Source organism: Bos taurus, chromosome 5, assembly GCF_002263795.3.
Source record: "Bos taurus isolate L1 Dominette 01449 registration number 42190680 breed Hereford chromosome 5, ARS-UCD2.0, whole genome shotgun sequence".
NCBI classification, from domain to species: Eukaryota; Metazoa; Chordata; class Mammalia; order Artiodactyla; family Bovidae; genus Bos; species Bos taurus.
Window position 1 is genome coordinate 89150980 of NC_037332.1, and position 26045 is coordinate 89177024.

At 38.6% G+C, this 26045-nt stretch overlaps 1 protein-coding gene across 1 annotated transcript in view; it reads right to left on the reverse strand.

Moving 5' to 3' along the window:
- PDE3A (phosphodiesterase 3A) overlaps positions 1 to 26045 on the reverse strand; it is a 366795-nt gene that overhangs the window by 21162 nt on the left and 319588 nt on the right. The window contains 5 exon segments of the mRNA XM_002687752.6: positions 4659 to 4770; positions 11545 to 11682; positions 13688 to 13842; positions 17120 to 17205; positions 21124 to 21343. Coding sequence (XP_002687798.1) covers positions 4659 to 4770; positions 11545 to 11682; positions 13688 to 13842; positions 17120 to 17205; positions 21124 to 21343 — 711 coding nt within the window.

The following is a 26045-nucleotide window of genomic DNA, read 5'->3' on the forward strand; positions in this document are numbered from 1 at the left end:
TTTTACCACTAGTGCCATCTGGGAAGCCCAAAATTTCATTGAACAAACTATCTAAATAATTTCGTGCTGAAAATGTAAAAAAAAATAAAACTTGTCAAACACATTTTTTGAGGTAAGTAGAGTTGGACTGTGAAGAAGGCTGAGCACTGAAGAATTGATGCTTTTGACCTGTGGTGTTGGAGAAGACTCTTGAGAGTCCCTTGGACTGCAAGGAGATCCAACCAGTCCATTCTGAAGGAGATCAGCCCTGGGTGTTCTTTGGAAGGAATGATGCTAAAGCTGAAACTCCAGTACTTTGGCCACCTCATGTGAAGAGTTGACTCATTGGAAAAGACTCTGATGCTGGGAGGGATTGGGGGCAAGAGGAGAAGGGGACGACAGAGGATGAGATGGCTGGATGGCATCACTGACTCGATGGACGTGAGTCTGTGTGAACTCCGGGAGTTGGTGATGGACAGGGAGGCCTGGCATGCTGCGATTCATGGGGTCGCAAAGAGTCGGACACGACTGAGCGACTGATCTGATCTGATCTGATCACCATTTTGGGGCTTCCCTGGTGGCTCAGACAGTACAGAATCTGCCTGCAATGCAGGAGACACAGGTTTGATCCCTGGGTCAGGAAGATCTCCTGGAAAAGAAAATGAGAAATCACTCCAGTACTCTGGCCTAGAGAGTTCAATGGACAAAAGAGCCTGGTGGGCTCCAGTCTATGGAGTCTCAAGAGTCAGACATGACTGAGCAACTAAAACCTAACTTAATTTATAATCATTTTAAGTAGATACATGTATATGTATAACTGAATCACTTTGCTATACACCTGAAATGAACAAAGCTTTGTTAATTGATTCCAAGTTAAAAAGTTTTTTCTATATATGTTTTGCTTTTTAGAGGTTAACATAATCTTGATTTAAAAACTAGATATGAGAGTATATGGGGGAAAAAAACCTTCCTTTTGCTTTGAGTATAGGTTCACAAGTGCTAAACAATAGTTACCCAAACCTAACTCCTTTAATACATATTACATATATTTATATAGATATAGTTATACAGGTGTAATTCTAAAAGGATTACATTGTCACTATCACTTAAGCAGGATGGAAAAATTATCTGCCTTTAAGAAGTCGTTAAGATATTTATTAAACACATACTCACACCTACTGTGAGAAAATACTGTGCCAAGTGCTGGTGGTATTGTTGCTCTTGCCATTAATTCTCTGGGGACCACCTCAGGCGCAAAGGCACCTGAGTCAACATAGGGGATTGAGAAGTTTCTATAAGACAGACAAATATGCTCAAAGGCTGCTCTTCTTTTTCTGGCCTTGATAGGCAACTGACAGAGCTATGGAATGCAATCAGAGCTATCCTTATTTTATCATTATTATTCTCAACCTCTTCCTTCATTGCTGCATTTTGGACAAACCTCTTAATAATTCTCTCACCCACCTGGCATACACCACCCCCCACCCCCGGCCCCTGCCTCTTGGACAACACATAAACACGCGTGCACATACTAATACCATCACCCGCCTTCCCCTTTCCCAGAACCTGCCTACCCACTCATCTGTCTTAATAGACCTGTTTTCTCTTTTTCTCCTTTTCTCAAGCACAGGGTTGAAATGAGCTGCTATAGAAGGCTGGGGTTGCCTATAAAATTTATAGGTTTTTAGAACTCAATTTACAGATTTTCTGTTTAAAGTTCTCTATGCTCCTGTTCACCAATGAGTGAAGCAAAGTACTAAAGAATAGAAATGAGACTTGAAACATTTTTCCCCCCACCTTTGGAAAGTAGCTAATAGTGTAGCAGTTCTGGCCCCCTTGCTTGTTGCATGTCATCGCGGTGACTACCTTTAAACTCGGTGGGCGCATCACATACGCCTGATCAAACTGAACTAGACGGAGGCTGTGCTGACTGCGCTCAGTCGCGTCTGACTCTATGCCACCCCATGGGCTGTAGCCCACCAGGGGACCTTCCTGATCCAGGGATCTAACCCGCAGTCACTTAACGTCTCCTGTTCTGGCAGGCGGGTCCTTTAGTAAAGGTTCTGGGCATAAATGTACAAGCTTTCATACTTCCCCTCTTCTCTTGGAAATTGTTAAAAAGTGTAATTAAAACTGTAATAAAATTTTAGTTTCTAACATTTTAGCTCATTGTCATATTAAGGCTAATCTTGCCTGGAAAATCCCATGGACGGAAGAGCCTGATGGGCTGCAGTCCATGGGGTTGCTAAGAGTCGGACATGACTGAGCAACTTCACTTTCACTTTTCACTTTTATGCACTGGAGAAGGAAATGGCAACCCACTCCAGTGTTTTTGCCTGGAGAATCCCATGGACAGAGGAGCTTGGTGGGCTGCAGTCCATGGGGTCGCTAAGAGTCGGACATGACTCAACGATTTCACTTTCACTTTTCACTTTCATGCATTGGAGAAGGAAATGGCAACCCACTCCAGTGTTCTTGCCTGGAGAATCCCAGGGACGGGGGAGCCTGGTGGGCTGCAGTCTACGGGGCTGCACAGGTTTGGACACGACTGAAGCAACTTAGCAGCAGCAGCCCTATTTTGGTTACCTTTAGGCTTTTTTCATTTAGTTACGGGTTTATACAGAGATATTAGAAACATAGTTCTCTAGGAATAAATGCTAAATTTTTGCACATGTTAATTTTAAATAATGATAAATACAGCTTTTAATAAATATCTATCTTGGTCTAAATTTATAACCCTATAGCATGCATGGTATTATGATTTAAAAGTGATCATGAATTAAGTTAAAACTTTTCCGTGAGAAGATGTAAATAAATTCCCTTTCACATCTAACAGAAAAAGCAAAGATATAACAAATTCTTTTCCACATGAAGAACCTGGTATTTCAGGAAAAACATCTGTTTACTTGCAACATATAAATATGTAATAATAAAATTTGGAATCTGCAAACTTTTTACAGTTAAATAAATACTGGTCAACTTTATGAGTTAATGGTATACTATCTAGAGAAAAGTTGAAAGAGATTTGAACTCAGTGGAACTTGGCAATAGCTGATTATATTATATGGAAATTTAATATTAGTATTCTTTATAAATTTAATTTAAATTTAATCATCAATTAATATTATTTGTAAATTTAGTCTGATGACTAGCTGTTCTTTAATGTTTGCAGTGGCTTCCTTTTTGTAAAAGCTTATTTATGTAATTCCTTAAGCTTTGAGAAATCACTAACACTTAGGTCAATCCCTGGCATTCAACCAGGGTAGCTCTGGGAAAGCAGTATTAAAAAAGCAAGGCTTATCTTCAGATCCTTTCAAACTACCCCTTTTTCATAATTCTCTCTCCACGTCCATGGCCCCATCCGCCAGAATTTCCCACGGTGCCCAGAGCGCTTAAATTCCCCTCTCTACTCCACCGTCCTATTTTCTCTGCATTTAGTCTCATATTCTCCCACAAATCTCATTTGTAGATTTAATTCTTAATTCTCCTTCTCTACCACACAACTTGCAAATTCAATAACTCATTCCTCTTTCCTATCACACATCAACTGTGCATTTATATCCTAACGTAGCATGTGATGGCATTTTCAAAACCAGCGTCTTAATAATGAATCACTTGGTTAATGCACTACCCTACTCCTTCTGAACACAGTTGTTCTAGTCTCCATACAACTTTTACTTAAGCTGTCTGCTACTAGAAATAGACATGAGTTCGGGGGTTCTAAAGTTCAAAGTACATACAAGCAAATTTAGAAACTTAAAAGTTAAAACATGATTTAAGTAACACAAGCTCTAGTCAACATACTGTATTTAACTATTTTTTTTCTTTCTATTTTTTCTTTCTAAAGTTCCATGTGATTTCTGTACCCTTCTGATTAGATTTACAGCCATTTCTCCAGTTTCAAATATTCTGTAGCATGTACAACAATGCTCCTTACATGTTCTGATGATACAGAAATGCTACATATTGAAAATTTACTCTCTCTTCTGCATTCCAGTTCCTCATGATTACAAAGGACAGACTTATTCTTGCAATATTCAAAGTTCATAAGCTTGGACCCTTGGCTGTGCCCTCTCCTTTGGTCTTCACATTTTATCTTGATTTTTTAAAAAAGTTCCTAATAATTTCTGCACAACCACTTCCAGTTGTATTTTCTTTTTCCCTTTTATTCATTAGACCATCATCTTCCTGTCCCTCTATTCCCAGCCAGGCTTATCTTATACTGAAAAACTTTAATTGTGAGTTAACTCGGCAGATGCTAGAGCAAAGGTTGAGAATTCTACCCAGTAAAAGGAGTATGTTATAAAATGAGCAATAAATTAACATGTATTTATTTAGTACACACTTAAATTGGAGCTACTTATGTGCAAGGCACTATTATAACCCTTTAACAATTATTACATCATTTTATCCTTGCAACAATCCTATGAAGTAGTTATTATTATATCCATTTTACAGATTAAGAAATGAGGCATTTAAAGGTTAATTAAGACCAGGGTGTCCTACAGCTGATTTATAAAGGGACCAGGATTCTAACATAAACTATTATCTCCTAATCACTATACCAGGTGACCATATAGGATGCTTACAATGTGTAATTCTGTGCTAGCTCTTAATTCAATATCCCATTACCCATAGCAAATTTAATGGATTTTAAAAGTATTAATTCTTCTACTTACAAGGAATTTCCCTATAGCCAATCTCCAAAGCATGAAAATAATTCATGAATTCCCTAACTGGAATTTTAAAAGCTTCAAAGAGGCCCATGTCTTCAAAAAGTCTGTATGATACCTGTAAAAGAAAAAGACAAGGTTTTACAAAACATCCCTTGATGTGTATTATACATAAAGAGAAAAATGGGGGAAAAGGATACATTCTATCAACCATATTAATGTGTTGCCTATTGAAATCCTTACTGGAAACAACAGATCAAATAGATATCGAAGACTTCTATGGCCTAGCCCTCTATATAATCTATTTTTAAAGGCAGAGACATAAACCTAAGAAACAGCCAATGAAAAAATCCAGTATACACTAAAGAAATATAACAAGGTACTAAATTGTGTGTGATATCAATAATAAGAGAATGATACTGAGTAAATTGCTAATTGTATAATATATATGCTAAAGAATGAGAGAAAGCTTTTATCTGGACTTATTTTATAAATTAAAAAAAAGCTTTCTAGAGGATAAAGAACTGTGCCTTAATGAAGAATAAGGGAATAGAATTAGAAGAAAGAAAAGGGTGTCTTGACTGAAATATATAGAGAAAAAAAGATTTGTTCTAATCCAGTATAAATAAAAATTTTTGAACTATTTTTCCTCATTTGCCATCTCTCTCCTTCGAATATCTATTCTCCTTCTAATTACTTTCATAGCTCTCGAGACTCAAATCAACTAAATATGTTTGGATGTGACTGGTATCTTTGATATGCAAATTGTGGAGAATGAAAAAAATGATAAAGGCACAGAAGAGAGTAATTGGGAGAGAAATGGTTATTCACATGGCAGGATGGAGAGCAGCATCATTTACAGTGACCACACTTTTATTTTTAAAGTACAATGTGTAAATCAATGATAATTCAATACAAATTTTTAAAAAAGTGGTCTCACTTTATGTCACAAAGACACAGTACTGGTTATAATTCAGGAGACTGAGAAAGAATTATTTATCCTTTAAGTTATTTGTATTCTTGCTTAAAATTCTCAAACTACTTCTTCTAAATGTTTGATAACTTCATAGTTAAATTTCTATTTTCATTATGAACTTTACATCTACTCAAATTCACTAATATTCTTTTATTTGGAGATTTAATTTTCATCAATGACATATATTATGTTTATATTTGTGTACATACATAATACACATTTATGGGACTTCCCTGGTGATTCAGACAGTAAAGAATCTGTCTGCAGTGCAGGAGACCCCAGTTCGAATCCTGGGTCAGGGAAGATCCCCTGAAGAAGGGAATAGCAACACACTCCAGTATTCTTGCCTGGAAAATTCCAGTGACAGAGGAGCCTGGCGGGCTACAGTCCATGGGGTCACAAAGAGTTGGACATGACTGAGTGACTAACACACACATACACATTTATATCTAACTAAAAAAGGGGATTTATTCATTCAGTATACGCCTACTGTCTCCTTCTGTTTAAGACAATTTCCATATATAATGCATATATATATATATGAAAAAACAAGGAAGCTTTCCTTAAAGGAATTTATGGTCCAGCAGGTGAGGGCAGTAAATTATAGACATAATTAGTAACGTATACACTATGACTGAGCTTCCCCTAGTGGCTCAACCTAAATGCAGGAGACCACCTGCAGCACAGGAGACATGGGTTAGATCCCTGGGTCCGGAAGATCCCTGGTGAAGGAAATGGCACCTCATTCCAGTATTCTGGCCTGCAAAATCCCATGGACAGCGGAGCTGGTGGGCTACAGTCCATGGGGTCACAAGAGCCGAACAGAACTTAGCAACTAAACCACCACCACACTATGACTGAAAGGGATGCTATATGAACAAAGAAAAAGGGAAGCAGGAATAGAGCTTTGAGTCCAGGAGGACATGGCAATTGCTGTTTTAAATATGGTGGTTAGAAGAGGCATATTCAGGTGAGTTTGAGCAAATAATCGAAGGAGATGCAGAGTGTCGTATAGGAATATCTGAGGAAAGTTTCCTAAACAGAAGAGAAAGATGGTGCAAAGGCCTTGAGGTATGTCTGCTATACTCACAAAACAGCAAGAAGACCAACATGGTCAAAACAGAATGAATGAGGACAGGAGTAAAATTTAAGTTAGTGACTATAGAGTGGTGTTGACTGGGTTGCAATCCTGTTTCACAGCCAGATTGACCAGTATAAGGACTTTTATACTGAGTGAGGCAGGGAACCTTTGAAGAGTTGAAGCAGGGAAAGTGTCTTTATTTGACTTATGTTTTCAAAGGAGCACTGTGGCTGCCCATTGGGAATAGAGTATATATATTATTTACATGCACTTTTTTCACTTTGAAAAAACTATTCAGGTAAGTATACTTAATTTTGCCCCTTTTTCTGTGTTACATAACATCTCCACCTCATCTCTTTAAAAATACAATAGAAAGTTAAGTTTGTGGTTTCTGTCATATTTCATAGTTCTTCTAGTTATTTTCTCCTTATTATTGCTTTAAGCTATATTCAAGTCCTTGTTTATAAATACCCAGTGGATTTAACTATATATGTTACTGCAATAAAAATTATTTATAATAGCAGCAGCTATTGACACACACATATACTCACTATTCTGTATATATATATATATGCATTTAATAAGCTTGATGCCTCCTCCAAGTACATATATTTACATATATTAATTACTTACACTAATTAATCCATGTAGCATCTTATGAGATAGACACTGTTACTTATTACACTTGAAAGCAGAGGACTCTAAGGCACAGAAAAGTTGAATGACTTGTAAAAGATCACACAGTTGACACATTATCAGACCAGAATTCAAGTCCAACATTATGGCTTCAGACTGTGTGCTCTTAACTGTTTCATATCCTATCACCATTATTTGAAAAGCAATATTGTTAGGACTGTAAATGACTAAAGTTTCCCATTATTCTCTTAAAATATTTGAAAGATGAATTGAAAAATTCAGACAAGACATTTTTAGGGTATGATTTTCAAATAGGAAAGTTTTCACTGAAGCTGTTAGAAATCAACAGGCAATGATCCAAACTCATAAATAAAGAAAAGTCACTGTTAACTGGGTAAATATTGGTAACCAAAAAAAGTAAATACTCTTCCCAAATCTGAATGATGTCCTTTTAAATTTTTTAAAATAAACATGATAATCATCAAAAAGGCAGGCAGTACATTAAGGCTGAGAAGTCATTTCCATTGCACATATGTCTCTTTAAAAGTCTTTTGAAGTGAGACTTTTTCTGTGTAGTCTCAGCCAGAAGGTGATTTCTTGGAATGTTCAAGTTAATTCATTTCAGCTGTTCTAAGGCCTTATAAAGTGCAAAAAAAAAAAAAAAAGCCTTTTACACACTGAAAATTTCATGGTTTTTGTGCTTATAAACTCAAATCAGAGAAAAAATATCATAAAGTTCTACTTAGCAAGGCAAATAAAGTTGCCTTTTCTCTGAGTTCAATAGTTGGTTTTATAGAAAAATTGAGACATTGTAAACCATGTAGTTATTTATTTTGAAAGATAAGTGGAAAAAAGATACAAAAATCTAATTGCTATTTATATCTTATCTTCTATTGTCTATTTATATTCACAAGTTAGAAAATATTTTGTGGCAAAACCTGTCAAGTTGCTCCCTTCCGTCACTCCCCCAACCCCCAGCCCTCACAGAATTTCAAGGGGAGCCAGGTTTCTGCAACACTATTTAGTACAGTCACTTGTGCTGTAAAACCAGTTGCTATAATGACAACTTTCTGTTGCTCAGACTCTCCATTCTGAGTTTGAAAATACAATCGATAAATGCATTTGGCAGGGGCTGAAAAGAATTTGAAATAAAGGTAAAACCCTGGACTTTCTATATATAGATACATCAAATTCTGGGTCCAATGTTTACCATATGACTTTAGATGAGCCGTATCGTTTCTCTTTTAAGTCTCAGTTTCTTCTTCTGTCAACTAGAGATTAAAAAAAAAAAAAAATACCTGCATCCAAGTTACTCTGAAGACAAAACTGTAAAGTTTTGGAACATCTGTGACATATATACCAAATGCAAAACAATATGAGACTTTTCTTCCCATACCAGGGAACACACTCTTCAATAGAAGAGAAAAAAGACTTCCTGGCCCGCTGCCACCTCCTGTCGTGGCACCATTTCAGGCATTTTTCCAGGTAAAATCACACCCTCAGAGTTCTGGTATGCAATGAGTTTCAGGGATGGGACACAAAACCTCCCTGGAGAAGTCTTGAGGCATGAGGCAGAGACGGACTGAAGAAAACAGGGGTCCTTTTAAACCGGCCTTCAAGCTCAGCCAGCGTGAAAAGATGCTGGTCAGCATCAAGGAGAAAGGAAGAGAAGGAGAATGGCACTATTAATTTGCAAAAATACGCATGTATCTTGAGGATATTCTGCCAAATGATATCAGTCAGACAGAGAAAGATATGATTTCACTTATATGTGGAATATAACAAACAAGATTAGTGAACAAACCACACAAAAAGAAACATATGTAGGCATAGAGAACAGAGCAGTGATGAGAGAGGGCAAACAGGTGAAGGGATCAACTGTATGGTGACAGATGGAAACTACATTTTCAGTGGTGGCACACAGCAGCGTCTACAGAAGAACGAATAGAGCATGCACATGAAACTTGTATAATATCCTAAACCAATGTTACCTCAATAAAATTTTTTTAAGAAAAAAAAAGAAGGATAGTATCTCTAAGTCAAAGTCCAAGGGCTGCCACTCTGGTTCTCAATGTGTTCATGGTCAGAACAGAGTCCAATAGAGGCTATGACCAAGTGTTATGGAGACTCTCTACTTATTTTGAGCTTCACACTGCTACTGCTAAGTTGCTTCAGTTGTGTCCGACTCTGTGCGACCCCATAGACGGCAGCCCACCAGGCTCCCCCGTCTCTGGGATTCTCCAGGCAAGAACACTGGAGTGGGTTGCCATTTCCTTCTCCATGAGCTTCACAAGCCATCCATTATTTGAACATACCTCTGCGTGTAGCAAGTTGAAGTGTCATTATTTGGATACATATCTAATTTTCCTATTGGAGCAGAAGTTCCGTGAAGGCAGGGACACATTTTTTGTCTTGAAGACTAGCCTAGCATTAGTGTTTGAACAAGGTAGAAGTTCTCTCTATTCCTTCCTTTAAACCTTCATGGATCAGGAACCCTCACTTTGAAATTCCACAATCAGATAACTTGCTCAGAGTTCTGAAGGAAGCCTGTGTCCACTGCACAGAGAAGAAATCAGTCCAGCAAATGATTTATCTTCTAGTGTTTTGCAGGCAAGGGTTAATGGGTTCTGAATTCTCACCTAAGTCTGATATTAACAAATCTTTTAGTCTTTAGTATCTCTGCTGTGATATTTCTCCAATCTCTAAGAACTATCCTAAAACATTTTAAAATAAGCTGATAACTATCATTTCAAGATAGCTCAGTTGGTAAAGAATCTGCCTGCAATGCAGGATACCCTGGTTTGATTCCTGGGTCGGGAAGATCTGCTGGAGAAGGGAAAAGCTACCCACTCCAGTATGCTTGGGCTTCCCTTGTGGTTCAACTTATAGAGTCTGCCTGCAATGTGGGAGACCCTAGTTTGATTCCTGGGTTGGGAAGATTCCCAGGACACGGGAAAGGCTGCCCACTCCAGTATTCTGGCCTGGAGAATTCCATGGACTGTATAGTCCATATGGGGTCACAAAGAGTTGGACACGACTGAGCCCCTTTCACGATTTTATTGTTCAGTCACTCAGTCACGTCCAACTCTTTGAGACCTCATGGACTACAGCACACCAGGCTTCCCTGTTCTTCACTATCTCCCAGAGTTTGCTCAAACTCATGTCCATTGACTCAGTAATGCTATCTGACCACCTCATCCTCGGTTGCCCCCCTCCTCCTCCTCCCCATGATCCCCATTGATTAAGAGTGTGCATTTTAGTAGGGGCTAGATAATGAAGCAAATCCCTATTGTTTTATTTATTGAGAACAAACATGTTCAAATTCTTAGTTTCTGTATGTTTTCTCTCTCCCTCAGGGAAATGAAACATTATTTGGAAAATCTTGAAACTGGTCAAACTTAGGGAAAAAGTACTTAAGGGGAAAAAAAAGACATTTTATGTAGCAATAGTTTTATTCTGTATTTCTTGTGATACTGAAAGACATTTTTCATATTTAAATAAAGAGCTGTATTTAATATGCTTCTCACAGATTGGGGGAAACATACTTTTAATATTTTATTTTTGATAAGGACTAAAGTGAAAGAAAGTAAAAGTGTTCGTCACTCAGTTGTGTCTGACTCTTGGGGACCTCATGGACTATAGCCCACCAGGCTTCTCTGTTCATGGAATTCTCCAGGCAAGAATTCTAGAGTGGATAGCTGTTCCCTTCTTTAGGGGATTTCTTAACCCAGGGATCAAACCCGGGTCACCTACACTGCAGGTGGATTCTTTACTATCTGAGCCATCAGATAAGGCCTACGCACTGTACTACTCAAAAGTTAAAAAAAAAAACAAAACGTAATTGGAAATTATTAGACAATAAATTAGTGTTTATAAATTGGCAGCTTTCTTCTTTTGAGGTCTTGGTTCAGCTTCCTTTTGTTGAATTCTATGAATTTAGATCATTTTTTCACTTCCCTTTTGTATCCCTGCTCCCTCCATTTTGTCTTAGAATATATATAATATTTTAATTGAAGAATACAATATTCTATTCACTTGAAGTTCCGATTTCTTTTGTTACCCCACCACCAAGGATTCTACAGAATGCTGGGTATTCTCCACCTAATGCTCACCAATGGTGTTAACCATGTGCAGAGCTTTAAACAACTAAGGAATATTTTCCCTACATTTAAAGTCATATACATGAATGCATTTCTTACCTGACTAAGAATACGGCCACATTTTCTTCCTATTTTTTCCACCAAATCAAAAATTGGAAAATTCCAGGTATTCAGTTGCTCCATAATTGAGTCCAAGTTGTCCATGACAAGAGGTTCAGGAGCAAGAATTGGTTTTTCCTATAATGAAGATAAAATATTTTAACAACGTGCAGTTTTTCTACATAGCAATTTGTTCCTTCTTTGGTAAGTTCCTTCTTTTCTAAATCAAGTGGAATTTACCTGAAATAAATGACTTTGGGTGACTTAATGATCTTAAAAAAAAAAGTCAAAAGAAACAAAATATTGACCCCAAAGATATGAGAAAAGGTCTTAATGATTCAGACCATGAGTTTTGCGTTATGTGCTGCCTATTGCTGGTTCATCTATGCTATAGAAAAATTGGATGCTTCTTTCATAAATTAACATAACTGCTTTTTAGTCTTCTGTGTAATTTTTAAAGATTCAAGGACTTCAGAACACTCTGAAACTGTATGCAAATTTCCCTCTATATATTTATGTAAATTCTTCTGAGATGAAGATTCCTGGCTTATTGAACTCTAAAAAAAAAACCAAAAACAAAAAACAACAAAAAAACCTTGAGTAGGGAGAGGGAGTAAATCACCCTTACTCTAATTGGTACAATTTATATTATTGCTTCAAAATCAGCATTAATCCTATAGAGTTACAGTTACTACAATTTTCAGGTATTTTAATTTAATTCATGTGTTGCATGGTTTCCAAAAAACATGCACCAAATATATGTAAAAACAAAAATGTATAATAGGTACCAAATAAAGACATTCTTAAGAGTTTATTTACCAGGAAAAAAAAATGAGGATAAAGAAACACCTAAGTTATTTTATCTGACAATTTTAAACTATAAATAGTGGGAGGGGGATATGTAAGTGTGTGTGTGTGTGCATATATATATATAGTTATATGTATAGTTATATATAGTTATATATGTATATAATTAGGGAAGAGCCAGGTAGCGCTACTGGTAAAGAACATGCCTGCCAATGCAGGAGATGTAAGAGATGCATCTTACATCTTCGATCACTGGGTTGGGAAGATCCCCTGGAGAAGGAAATGGCAACCCACTCCAGTATTTTTACCTGGAGAATCCCATGGACAGATAGAGCCTGGCAAGCTACTGTTCATAGGGTCACAAATTTTTGAACACGACTGAAGCAACTTAGCATGCATATGTATAGCTATGCTTTGTATTGTTGCATGGTAAAAACCAATACAACATTGTAAAGCAATTATACTCCAATTAAAAACTAAATAAAAAATAAAAGTATATATGGTAAATTAGGTAAAAGAGAAATGATAACAGCAGCAATGGAAAATCACATTACAGTCAACTGTTTTCTGCTATTTATTGCCTCCCCCAAATGAACCAGACTCAAATGTATGCTTCCATCCTCTTTAAGTGGAGCTATTTAAATACACAGAATAAATACACAGAATAAAATACACAGAATAAATAAATAAAAAATATTTTAATGGGGAGTAAGTGTCAATGTTAACCTGGTTTAATATAACAAGGAAAATAAACACTGGCTCACTTTCTAAATCAAGGAGGTGCTAGAAAAAGCCAACAGAAGTCCTAAGATAAAGGACAGATTTCATTTTGATTGATTTATATTTATAAAATGTTACCTTCCTGATCGAAACAATTAATTTTCCTAGGCATATTTACATTTTTAGACTTGGTTAAGAAATACTGCAATCAGTTGTGGAGATGAATACTTAAGTTTTTAATCATTAAATACTAGAACTGACCCTATGGGCTATAGCCTGCCAGGCTCCTCTGTCCACAGGATTCTCTAGGCAAGAACACTGGAGTGGATTGCCATTTCCTCCTCCAGGGCATCTCTCCTACCCACGGGTCAAACCCACATCTCTTAATGTCTCCTGCACTGGGAAGCAGGTTCTTTACTATTAGCACCACCTGGGAAGCCACAATAGAAGCCTGAGACCAGTAAGACTTAGAGGAAAATAATACAGATATACAGGAAGGGCTACAAGATACATGTAACCCATGTAAGAGGTGATTCAGGGATCTGTTCCTAAGTCAATTCCTGTCACAGAAACCAATTTTTCAAGTCAGTTAATGAGATAAGTGATGGGCGTCTACCAGGAACATCATGGTCTCCGGAGCGTAGGTGCTGCAAGATGATGTCTTTCTCAGAGCCTCTCTGGGGCCCTCAGTCTCATCTTCATTCTGTACAATATCACTGCTATCACTGTTGTTATTCGTTTCATAATCAGAGGTAACTTGAGTGATGTCATCTGCAATTAAAAGGCAAGAGCTTATTATGAAACTTGCAGTGAAAAAAGGGGTCCTATTTAAGCAAATAGTCCTAAAACACATACTACAAATATCATAGGAAAATTCCACTTTCCTGAGCTTACACACCAAGAACATAAGATCATCGGGTGGGCGAAAGCACACATTTTTGTTGTTGTTCAGTTGCTACGTCATGTCCAACTATTTGTGACCCCATGGACTGCAGCACCCCAGGCTTCCCTGTCCTTACTATTTCCCAGAGTCTGAGCAAACACATCCTTTTTAACCCAATAAAACAGATGGAATTATGATCTGTGATTTATATGACATCCAATAATCCCTCAATAATAATGCTCAGGTCAGTAGTTGATACCTCTTTGTGATCCTATGGATTGTAGCTTACCAGGTTCCTTTGTCCATGGAATTCTCCAGGCAAGAATACTGGAGTGAGTTGCTGTTTTTTTCTCCAGGGGATCTTCCTGATTCAGGAATCTAACCCAGGTCTCTTGCATTGCAGCCAGATTCTTTACCATTTGAATCACCAGGGATGCTAATCCCCAAATCCTACTTTATCTCTCCCTCACATGCTTTCCTCTTTGGTAACCCTAAGTTTATCTTCTATGTCTGTGAGTCTACTTCTGTTTTGTAGATAAGTTCACAGGTTTCATATAAACTCCTGTGACTTTATAATTCTTTTTCTTTTATGCATGCTCCAACACACTAAACTACCAAGTAGCTGATTAGAACCCTAACCCTAGAAATGTCACATGGGCAAGAGAATTTGAGGTGATACCCAAGAACAAAGCAATCTGTAGAATATAGAAGCCACAGCATGTGCTAAAGAGCATGGCAGGTCCTTGTATCCAATCTTGGTCCCTAGACATCTGTGCTTCCTTCCTCCCTTACTCATCTCCACTATCTTTCATTACAGTTAGTGCTGCTGCTGCTGCTGCTGCTGCTAAGTTGCTTCAGTCGTGTCCAACTCTGTGCGACCCCATAGACTGCAGCCCACCAGGCTCCCCCATCCCCGGGATTCTCCAGGCAAGAACACTAAACTGTGCTAATCAGAAAATACATCAGGTAATGTCAAGAGTCTGAAGAACATGCTTCTGGGGTAAAGACCTCAAGAAGCTTCTTCTGACTGAAACACCTGACTGAAATTTATGGGGTGCTCGCTACGTGGGAGATACCACAGAAAGCACTTTATTTGTACAAATATGCTGAATCCTCTCAACAATCCTATGAGGTAGGTATTATTGCACTACTGCATCATTAATATGCTCACTTTGCAAACAGGAAACTGAGGCACAGAAAGGCTTAAGTTGCCCAAGAGCCCACAGCTGATAAATCCTACCATCAGAAGTGAACTCATGAAATCTGAGTTCCTATATTCTACCTCTGATGAAATCTAGTTTTTCTTAAAATGGTTATTGCTTTCCATGGCCTATAAAATCTTCACCTTTCCCTAAGTCACAAAGATATCTTCCCGCATTCTCTTTCAGAAGTTTTACTGTTTTAGGTTTTACCATTGGGTCTGTGTGCCATCTCAGGATAAAATTTCATCAGGTGTGAAGTAAGGGGTGAGATTCATTTTTTCCTAGCTCCATTTGCTTGGAAAAATGGATCTTTGTTGAAGGTTCAACAGCTGAATAGGTGTGGGTCTAATGTGGGACTTTCTACTCAATTCCATATGATTCTATTTGATAATCTTTACTCCAGCACCATACTTTCTTCTTCAGGGTAGTTTAAGTATTGAAGGAAAATTTGCTCTTTTTTTCCAAAGCTGCTTGAATAGTCTAGGTTTGTCAAATGTCCTCATATTGCTGGTGAATAATGGCTTTTATTATGTAGCCTATTCCGATCAGGAGTATTCTGTTGCACATTTTCAAGGACCCATCTTTCTTTTATCTTTCTCATGCAACTGCTTCTATATTAGAATCAGATGCAGTAATTATAAAAACATGTAACTGATAAGTTTCAATCCCAGAATTTTCAGAAAAATGAAGAAGCACACTCAAAGGCCATATAGCTCCACAGGAGGCCAAGGGTGATAAGGAGACACTCCTTATTCTATCAGCCTCAGTAGAGTCAGGGAAGATCAGGGACGTAGAGAAGAGAATATTCTGAGTCTTCAGTGTACCCTATCGTATAACGGCCACACAGAGAATCCTCCTTTTAATTTCCCCTTGCCTATGTCCCTGGACGTTTGTCCAATGCCACGGCACATCATTCTCATAGGCAAATAATCAATATTTATTGAGTATTAAAAAATGCTGGAGCAGATAATTAAGAACCATTCTTAGATCACTCTATCATCATAAAGCCTAAAGTTCATATGTGTGTGTGTGTGCACAACACGTGCGCCCAGTTGTGTCTGACTCTTTGCAATCGCCTGGTCCATAGCCTGCCAGGCTCCTCTGTCCACGGAATTTCCCAGGCAAGGATGCTGGAGCGGGTTGCCATCTGCTACTCCCAGGGGATCTTCCTGACCCAGGGATCATGCCTTGGTCTCTGGGGTCTCCTGCATTGGCAGGCGGATTCTTTACCAGTAGCGCCCCCTGGTTTCCTGCCTTGTGAACTTGCAGCAATAACAAAAGCAAGTCCCTAGGGTTACACCAATAAAAATAAAATAATAATTATTATGATAACTATGGCAGCAAACACTCCTTACAGTGACCCAGATACTATAATAAGTGCTTTCTGTACTTTAGTAATTTAACTATCTATAATCCTCGTCCAGTAGGACCCTTATTATCTCTATTACTGATGAAGGAACTAAGACACAGAGATTACAGACGAGTTGGAAGCAGAATCAGGATATAAATCAAGCTGCAATGCCTATTTTTCTGAGCCTCTGTAATACTGCCTCAAGAAAAACTATGGTTTTTACCTCCCAAGCTCACAGTAATCTAAGCAGGGTCAATTCTCAGGCTCTGTGATGGAGATCCCCAGAGCGTACCCTAAAATAGATGACCCTACAATGTCCAAGATAAAATAGCATTTATATAGTGTTCTATACATTATAGAAAATGGTGTCTCATTTAAAAATATATTCATTTGTGTACAGACACAATAAACATTTTGGATAGCTTTGTATCAAAACATAACCCATGATTAACTCTAGGTAGTAGGACTGTGGATGATTTTTATCTCCTTCATTGTCTTTTTAAACTTGCAATCTAAAAAATCAGAAACATATGTTATCTTTTTCTGATTAGGAAAAAAAAAATCTAGTAGAGCAGTTTCCATTTTGAGGAACAGAATCCAAAGAAGAATTACCTGTTCTGGTTGGTGTCCGAATGGCTGCCCCGCTTCTTTCCAGGGGCCCGTCGGCAGAAGTCCCCTGGGAATATGGTCTGCCACAGCTGAGAAATAATGGAACAGCTGTAAGTAGGTCCTTTATTTTCAGAAAATTGTAGGCACACACCAGGTATGTATATATTAGGATAAAAAACAATCACATATTCTGGCACTCTACTTATTCCTCTGATGGAAAAAAAATCATTTTGTCTTTTACATGGACATTGATATGTGGGATACTGTTTTGGTCAGTGGTAAGGAAAGCATATTAAAAAGCAGAGACATTACTTTGCCAACAAAGGTCTGTCTAATCAAGGCTATGGTTTTTCCAGTAGTCATGTATGGATGTGAGAGTTGGACTATAAAGAAAGCTTAGTGGCGAAGAATTGATGCTTTTGAACTGTGGCGTTGGAGAAGATTCCTGAGAGTCCCTTGGACTACAAGGAAATCCAACCAGTCCATCCTAAAGAAGATCAATCCTGGGTGTTCATTGGAGGGACTGATGTTTAAGCTGAAACTCCAATACTTTGTCCACCTGATGCAGAGAGCTGACTCATTTGAAAAGACTCTGATGCTGGGAAAGATTGAGGGCAGGAGGAGAAGGGGATGGCAGAGGATGAGATGGTTAGATGGTATCACCGACACAATGGACATGGGTTTAGGTGGACTCCGGGAGTTGGTGATGGACAGGGAGGCCTGGCGTGCTGCGGTTCATGGGGTCGCAAAGAGTTGGACACGACTGAGCGACTGAACTGAACTGAAGGAAAGCATACTCAATACAAAGGATCAGACACTCTGTTCAACTCTCATGCTCTTCCACAATCAAGATCATATTTGAGGTGAAATGAAACTGTTGGTAATTTTCTCTGACATTATTTAGAGAATCCTGGAATAGTCAGCTACATACTTACAGCAGTGATTTTGGAAGTGCCTATGTGTATTTGGTCAAAAATATCTTTCCCAGCGGAATCATTTTGTGTCTGCTAAAAAGCTTCATGATTAGATTTATTTCTGTGGGTTATATCCAAAAAGCCCTTTAAAAAATGATTGCAAACATGAAAATAAAAAAACTGGTAGATTATTTTTATTTTTTGCCATAAAATTTAATTATTTGTCTTCAGATGGATCAGTTCACCTGTTAAGGTATATTTTGACAAACCGTGGCTGTAAACCTGACCACACAGGATGCAAGTTGAGAAAAACAGATCAAGGGAGTATACTGTGGGCAAAGGAGAAAAAGGGCTCCCCTGGGGGCTCAGTGGTAAAGAATCCGTTTGCCAGTGCAGGAGATGTGGGTTCAATCTCTGGGTTGAGAGGATGCCCTGGAGAAGGAAATGGCTACCCACATCAGTATTCTTGCCTGGAGAATCTCATGGACAGAGGAGCCTGGAGGCCTACAATCCATGGGGTTGCAAAGAGTTGAATATCAACATGGAGAAAAATGAAGGTCCTTGAGAGATGGGCAGGGTTCTTTAACATAAGAAGTTGGAGGAGGCAGGCTACATTTGCTTTCTCAACAGTTTGACTGTTTAATAAATTACAAAGTAATCCCGCAAATGGTCTGGCAAGTTTCTTCTCTCACTTATCTTGTTTAGAGACTTGATTAGGTTTTAATTCTGTATTTTGTTTCTGGGTTCTTTCATTCTGCCTAATATTATTCATACAAAGGGTCTCAGAGAACTTCTGTTTATTTGCTATTTAGCCACAAATTACTCACTCTAAATAGAAAAGAGAAGAATCATAGTTTATAATTTAATATATTAAATATCTCATCACTTTTTCCCCTTGAATTGTGTTTATATGTGTAGTAGAGATAAGCATTTCCCAGTTAGAGTGTTTTCATCCAAAGCAAATTTATTTTTCAAGCCTTGAATGTCAGTGGAAAGCATCACATATGAAATATTTTTAATTATGAAATCCCATCAGTCTGACTTAGGGACTCAAAAGAAAATGACAGAACCGAAGGAAAAAGTCCATAGGTGTAAATTATGGGTTTCTGTTCTGGGATGAAACTTGGTAAAAGTAGTTTACTAGTTTGAAGATTTTTCTCTTCAAGATAATACTTGAAAGGAACGTTTAAATTAGGAGTTCAAATAGACTACCTCTCCTGCCAGAAAAACAGCTTGTTGCATAGACGTTACAGCAGCCAAGAGACTCGGATTCAACGCCAAGCCCTTCAAGTTCAGCAGGGAAAACCACAATAATTAGTCGTGTGTTTCTGGAGCTCTCTGTGCCTACATGGGTGGCTGCCTTGAAGGCAATAATAAAACATGGTTTGAATTATAGATTTATAAAGCCCCAGCAAATAAAACACACACTACTGGATTTATAAACATTACTGAACAAGTAGGCAGTTAAATTCCCTTGTTTTTCTCCCAAACCTCTTTTATAAAAATCCCATTACATTCTTTCTGCTAAGAATACCGAAAAAAAAAGAAAAGACTTCGGTGAGCAAAGCTACGGAAGTGGTATAATACATCTTTTCTGAACCCCTTGGTTCTTCCTATAGGCAACTGATTTCTTAAAAGTCTGCAGCTCACAGTGGGAGTGTCTCCCTAGAAACGCTGCAAGCAGATGTCATTGAGTCTGGTGACTCCCTTGGGTTTCATCTGGGCCCAGGACGCACACCACAAAAAAGTGTTTCTTCAGGGTGTTCCCCCAGACACTAGGTCCACGGGCAATTACTGGGTGTTAACCTAAAGAAATGGGTTCTGTGGCTAAATAAAGTCAGGAGATGCCAGAGGAAACAAAACTCAAGGCGTTTTCTTTTTGCAGGACTTCTCAGAGCTTCCAATAAAGTGATGCGTGTTGTAAATCGCTAAAAGGAAAATATGATAGGCCTGTTTTGCCACAGAAAAAGATGGGATTAACATCCTAAGGGAATGATTCGATTGAAAATGGTGTTATGCACAGAGCAACAGAGTAAGGTTTGGATGGTGGAATAACTTTTCACTCCGGTCCTAAGCAAACACAAATTATCATCCCTTTGAAAGTATTTATAAAGAGAAAAGAAGCAAAAATAAAGATTATAAAAATGATTATTTAACACAGAATTTATGAACAAAGGGTCAGAAAATGAAATTTGTGAGGCTTAAATTTGAATTCACTGGTCAAATCTGGGTCTGTGACCCAGTATTTGATATAAGAAGACCAACATGTAACTAATTTATTCAGTTATGGTCATTCAGCTTAGGGGGGGAAATAACATTTTATTCAAGGCACTCTCATAATTATACTTAATTTTAAAACACTCAACTCTTTTCTACTTAAAAAAATTGCAATGCTTTAAAGCAGGTATTCAAGATGAAGCTATTACTGAAGAACAATAATATGTTAATTGGTAGAGAAGGTATTCCTTTTTTAGTGACAATATAGACAAAATAATTAATCTTACCATGTTAGGTTCTTTTTTCTTATCCCCTGTAAGAGACAACACTTTGTCTCCCTATTTAAACATGACAGAGCAGCACAGGCAATCGCTTCATTGTATTCAGAGATCCATTTGGGAACAGTCACAATGTGTGACACATTATCTGCACATTTTTAAAATGTCACAATGGGAAATGCAACCTTAGAAAACAGTACCTTTAAAATCGGTATAAAATTCTCCCTGGAGAACAAGTAAAAGATATCCCAACAAAATACCAAATTACACTGAATGACTCGATAGGAGTTTTTAATTAGATGTTTGATGCACTCTCTATCAGTAAGCAGGTAAAATATAAAACTAATTATTTTATATCAGCACCACAGACATGTATGGAACATAAGGTCTCTAAAATTCCTATGAACGGAGAAGCACTGAAAAATTAAGTTTCTATTCCAGCCTATTCAACACAGACCACACTGTCTTGGACTTTCTTGTCAACTACTTAGGCAACCTACACAAAGCTATGTGGGCTGGTGGTGAGAGTTCCTAAGGGGAAAACCAGTGTTAGTTTTATTATTACTTAGACTCCGGTGAACAACATAAAATTCCTTACCTGCTGCATATAACAGGTGGATTCAGGATCTGAGGAGAAAGATCAGGGGCGCTCTGTGTGTAAGTTAAGGCCCGGTGAGAACTTAGGCCTGATTTGGCAGTTGTGTCGGAAGACTCTGGGAACTGCACTGCAGAAACTTTGCTGACCGGGCTGCTGGCAGGGGTCCCGTGGAGAGGTGAGGAACAGGGTGAGGAAAGAGGTGAAATTTTCACAAGGGAACCTAATAAACAAAGAGAGAACTGTTAAGTCCTAAGTAAATGTCTTTGAAAGTTAAAATTGCAGCTCTTAGCCTTCCCTTTGGACTCCTTTTAACTCGGGAAGGACCATGTGAGTCCTCAGACCACAGGGCCGGCCTCTTCTGCAGACAGGCTGCACAGTGGGGGCATCACTACAGCATGAAATATGAGAAATGAATCATCATGAAAATTCAGTGGCAATGCTAGCAAGTTCAGTTAAAGCCCTGGTGTCCTGGAGTAACTTCAGGACAGAAAGATATTATTTTCTAATTTTTATTGGAGTATAGAACGCCTTATTGCCAAATTCAGACTTAAATTGAAGAAAGTAGGGAAAACCACTAGACCATTCAGGTATGACCTAAATCAAATCCCTTATGATTATACAGTGGAAGTGAGAAATATATTTAAGGGCCTAGATCTGATAGACAGACTGCCTGATGAACAATGGAATGAGGTTCGTGACATTGTACAGGAGTCAGGGATCAAGACCATCCCCATGGAAAAGAAATGCAAAAAAAGCAAAACGGCTGTCTGGGGAGGCCTTACAAATAGCTGTGAAAAGAAGAGAAGTGAAAAGCAAAGGAGAAAAAGAAAGATATAAACATCTGAATGCGGAGTTCCAAAGAACAGCAAGAAGAGATAAGAAAGCCTTCTTCAGCGATCAATGCAAAGAAATAGAGGAAAACAACAAAATGGGAAAGACTAGAGATCTCTTCAAGAAAATCAGAGATACCAAAGGAACATTTCATGCAAAGATGGTCTCGATAAAGGACAGAAATGGTATGGACCTAACAGAAGCAGAAGATATCAAGAAGAGGTGGCAAGAATACACAGAAGAACTGTACAAAAAAGATCTTCATGACCCAGATAATCACAATGGTGTGATCACTGACCTAGAGCTAGACATCCTGGAATGTGAAGTCAAGTGGGCCTTAGGAAGCATCACTAAGAACAAAGCTAGTGGAGATGATAGAATTCCAGTTGAGCTATTCCAAATCCTGAAAGATGATGCTGTGAAAGTGCTGCACTCAATATGCCAGCAAATTTGGAAAACTCAGCAGTGGCCACAGGACTGGAAAAGGTCAGTTTTCATTCCAATCCCAAAGAAAGTCAATGCCAAAGAATGCTCAAACTACCACACAATTGCACTCGTCTCACACACTAGTAAAGTAATGCTCAAAATTCTCCAAGCCAGGCTTCAGCAATATGCGAACCGTGAACTTCCAGATGTTCAAGCTGGATTTAGAAAAGGCAGAGGAACCAGAGATCAAATTGCCAACATCCACTGGATCATGGAAAAAGCAAGAGAGTTCCAGAAAAACATCTATTTCTGCTTTATTGACTATGCCAAAGCCTTTGACTGGATCACAATAAACTGTGGAAAATTCTGAAAGAGATGGGAATACCAGACCACCTGATCTGCCTCTTGAGAAATTTGTATGCAGGTCAGGAAGCAACAGTTAGAACTGGACATGGAACAACAGACTGGTTCCAAATAGGAAAAGGAGTACGTCAAGGCTGTATATTGTCACCCTGCTTATTTAACTTATATGCAGAGTACATCATGAGAAATGCTGGACTGGAAGAAACACAAGCTGGAATCAAGATGGCCAGGAGAAATATCAATAACCTCAGATATGCAGATGACACCACCCTTATGGTAGAAAGTGAAGAGGAACTCAAAAGCCTCTTGATGAAAGTGAAAGTGGAGAGTGAAAAAGTTGGCTTAAAGCTCAACATTCAGAAAACGAAGATCATGGCATCCGGTCCCATCACTTCATGGGAAATAGATGGGGAAACAGTGGAAACAGTGTCAGACTTTATATTTCTGGGCTCCAAAATCACTGCAGATGGTGACTGCAGCCATGAAATTAAAAGACACTTACTCCTTGGAAGGAAAGTTATGACCAACCTAGATAGCATATTCAAAAGCAGAGACATTACTTTGCCAACAAAGGTTCATCTAGTCAAGGCTATGGTTTTTCCTGTGGTCATGTATGAATGTGAGAGTTGGACTGTGAAGAAGGCTGAGCACCAAAGAATTGATGCTTTTGAACTGTGGTGTTGGAGAAGACTCTTGACAGTCACTTGGACTGCAAGGAGATCCAACCAGTCCATTCTGAAGGAGATCAGCCCTGGGATTTCTTTGGAAGGAATGATGCTAAAGCTGAAACTCCAGTACTTTGGCCACCTCATGCGAAGAGTTGACTCATTGGAAAAGACTCTGATGCTGGGAGGGATTGGGGGCAAGAGGAGAAGGGGAAGACAGAGGATGAGATGGCTGGATGGCATCACTGACTGGATGGATGTGAGTCTTAGTGAACTCCGGGAGTTCATGATGGACAGCGAGGCCTGGCCTGCTGCGATTCATGGGGTCGCAAAGAGTCGGACACGACAGAGTGACTGATCTGATCTGATCTGATAGATGATTTACAATGCTGTGTTAGCACATCAAAGTGAATTCCCATATAGGCCATTGCAGAGTATTGAGAGAGTTCCCCGTGCTATACAGCAGGTTACTATTAGTTTCCTATTTTATATAGCGACTTCACTTTCAATTTTCACTTTCATGCATTAGAGAAGGAAATGGCATCCCACTCCAGTATTCTTGCCTGGAGAATCCCAGGGACAGGGGAGCCTGGTGGGCTGCTGTCTATGGGGTCGCACAGAGTTGGACACGACTGAAGTGACTTAGCAGCAGCAGCAGCAGCAGCAGCAGCAGTGTGTATATATTGATTCCAATCTCCCAATTTATCTCCGCCCCCATCACTTATATTCTGGTGACCATAAGGTTTTCAACATCTGTAACTCTACTTGTTTTGTAAACATGTCCATTTGTAACCTCCCCCCGTTTTTTTTGTAGATTCCACCTATAAGCTATATCATATGATATTTGTCTTTCTGCAGAAGGGTATTATTTTCTCCTCCCATTTTTGTTTTCTCTTGGCATTCTGACCTGATGATAATAGTTAAAAACTTCTCATGTGTTTGCCTTCTCTTTCGTTATGAGGTTTTTAGTAGCAACAGGATCTGCCATAGTTTTCAACATTAATGTATGTGGAGCACAGTTTTTTGGCAGGCATTGGCTGCTTAGTGGTGGTAATGGTTTCGTTGCTAAGTCATGTCTGATGCTTGTGACCCTGTGGACTGTAGCCTGCCAGGCTCCTCTGTCCATGGGATTTTCCAGGCAAGAATACTGGAGTGGGTTACCACCTCCAGGCAATCTTCCTGATCCAGGGATCAAACTTGTGCCTCCTGTGTCACAAGCAGATTCTTTATCTCTGAGCCACCACCGGTTGCTTAAAATATGTAAATGAAGAAGATCCATTTTTGAGAGAGTTTATTAACCATCCACACTTTCAGTGAAACTAACTTTTGTGTGTCAGAAACTGTTTGGATACATTGAAAAATGTAACATGATCCATTTCAGATGAAACAATGACTTCAAGCTCAAATGATAAGTGTGGACATTTGTGCCAAACTGTGTTTACTCTTGGTTGTGAAAATTTTAAAGAGCACTGGCATCCATTTCCAAGCACTGACGTCTGAGGACCGGGATGATGTCTTTTGAAGTTACTCTCTCCAAATACAGAGAATACAGCCTGCACTAAAACTGAAGGAGAGAGAGAGAGAAGTTCTAACCAGCCTCCCGCTTACTATTTCTCATGACCACATGGCTAAACAGTCTACTGTAAAGCAAAAAAATGAAATCCTTAAAAGTCATTTTTCTATTGCTCATCACTCTGGGGAGACATACAGCCAGCGATATTCACATCACTGAATAAGATGTGTGGTGACCTGGCAGCTGGCCTAGTTTGCTTCCAATGTCCAGTTCTCTCAAAAGTTTTATTTGTCACAGCCAGAGGTTTTCTGGTCCACTGAAAGGAATATTAGGCTTGTTGATTGGCTTTTATAATGTTTAAGTTTCTTGTTAGCACTGCTATTTATTATTTTGTCTACTTTAAAATATAAGAAATTATACTCTTTCTTTGATTAAATGTGGAGGCTAGCTACCCCTCCAAGGCCTTTTCTCAATATTTCTATGGATTCCTGATCAACAGCTCAACCTCTGCCTATGTTGAACAAATGAAACCACTTTGACCCAGGAAGATTAAATAACCTCCCCAGGGTCACAGTGAGAGGAAATAGGAGAATATGGAGTGAGCCTAGCATTCTTGGTAGATTGTGCTTTATTAGCACACTATTCTATCAGAAACGACCCAACGAGGAAGGAAAATTCATTGTCTACTAGGTTGCATGTTTTGCTCTTTACAATCACATACCTTATGGTTTGCATTTTGATTTCTATTACTACTGAAAAGATTTAGCTATTTTACCAAAGAAAAATCAAAGTGTTAGTTGTGTTTGACTCTCTGCAACCCCATGGACTGTAGCCCACCAGGCTCCTCTGTCCATTGGATTCTCTATTCAAGAATATTGGAGTAGGTAGCCATTCCCTTTTCCAAGGGGTCTTCCCAATCCAGGGATCAAACCTAGGTCTCTTGCATTGCAGGCAAATTTTTCACAGTCTGAGCCACTGCTGACAAACTATATCCTTATGTAATTTCCTGAGCCAAAAGACACCTAAGTACACTGGATTTTTAACTCACTGTTTTCCAACCAACCTATCATTGTGTGCAGCAAGTAAGTTACAAGTGTTCTGGGAAGTACTAACAGTTGTACATT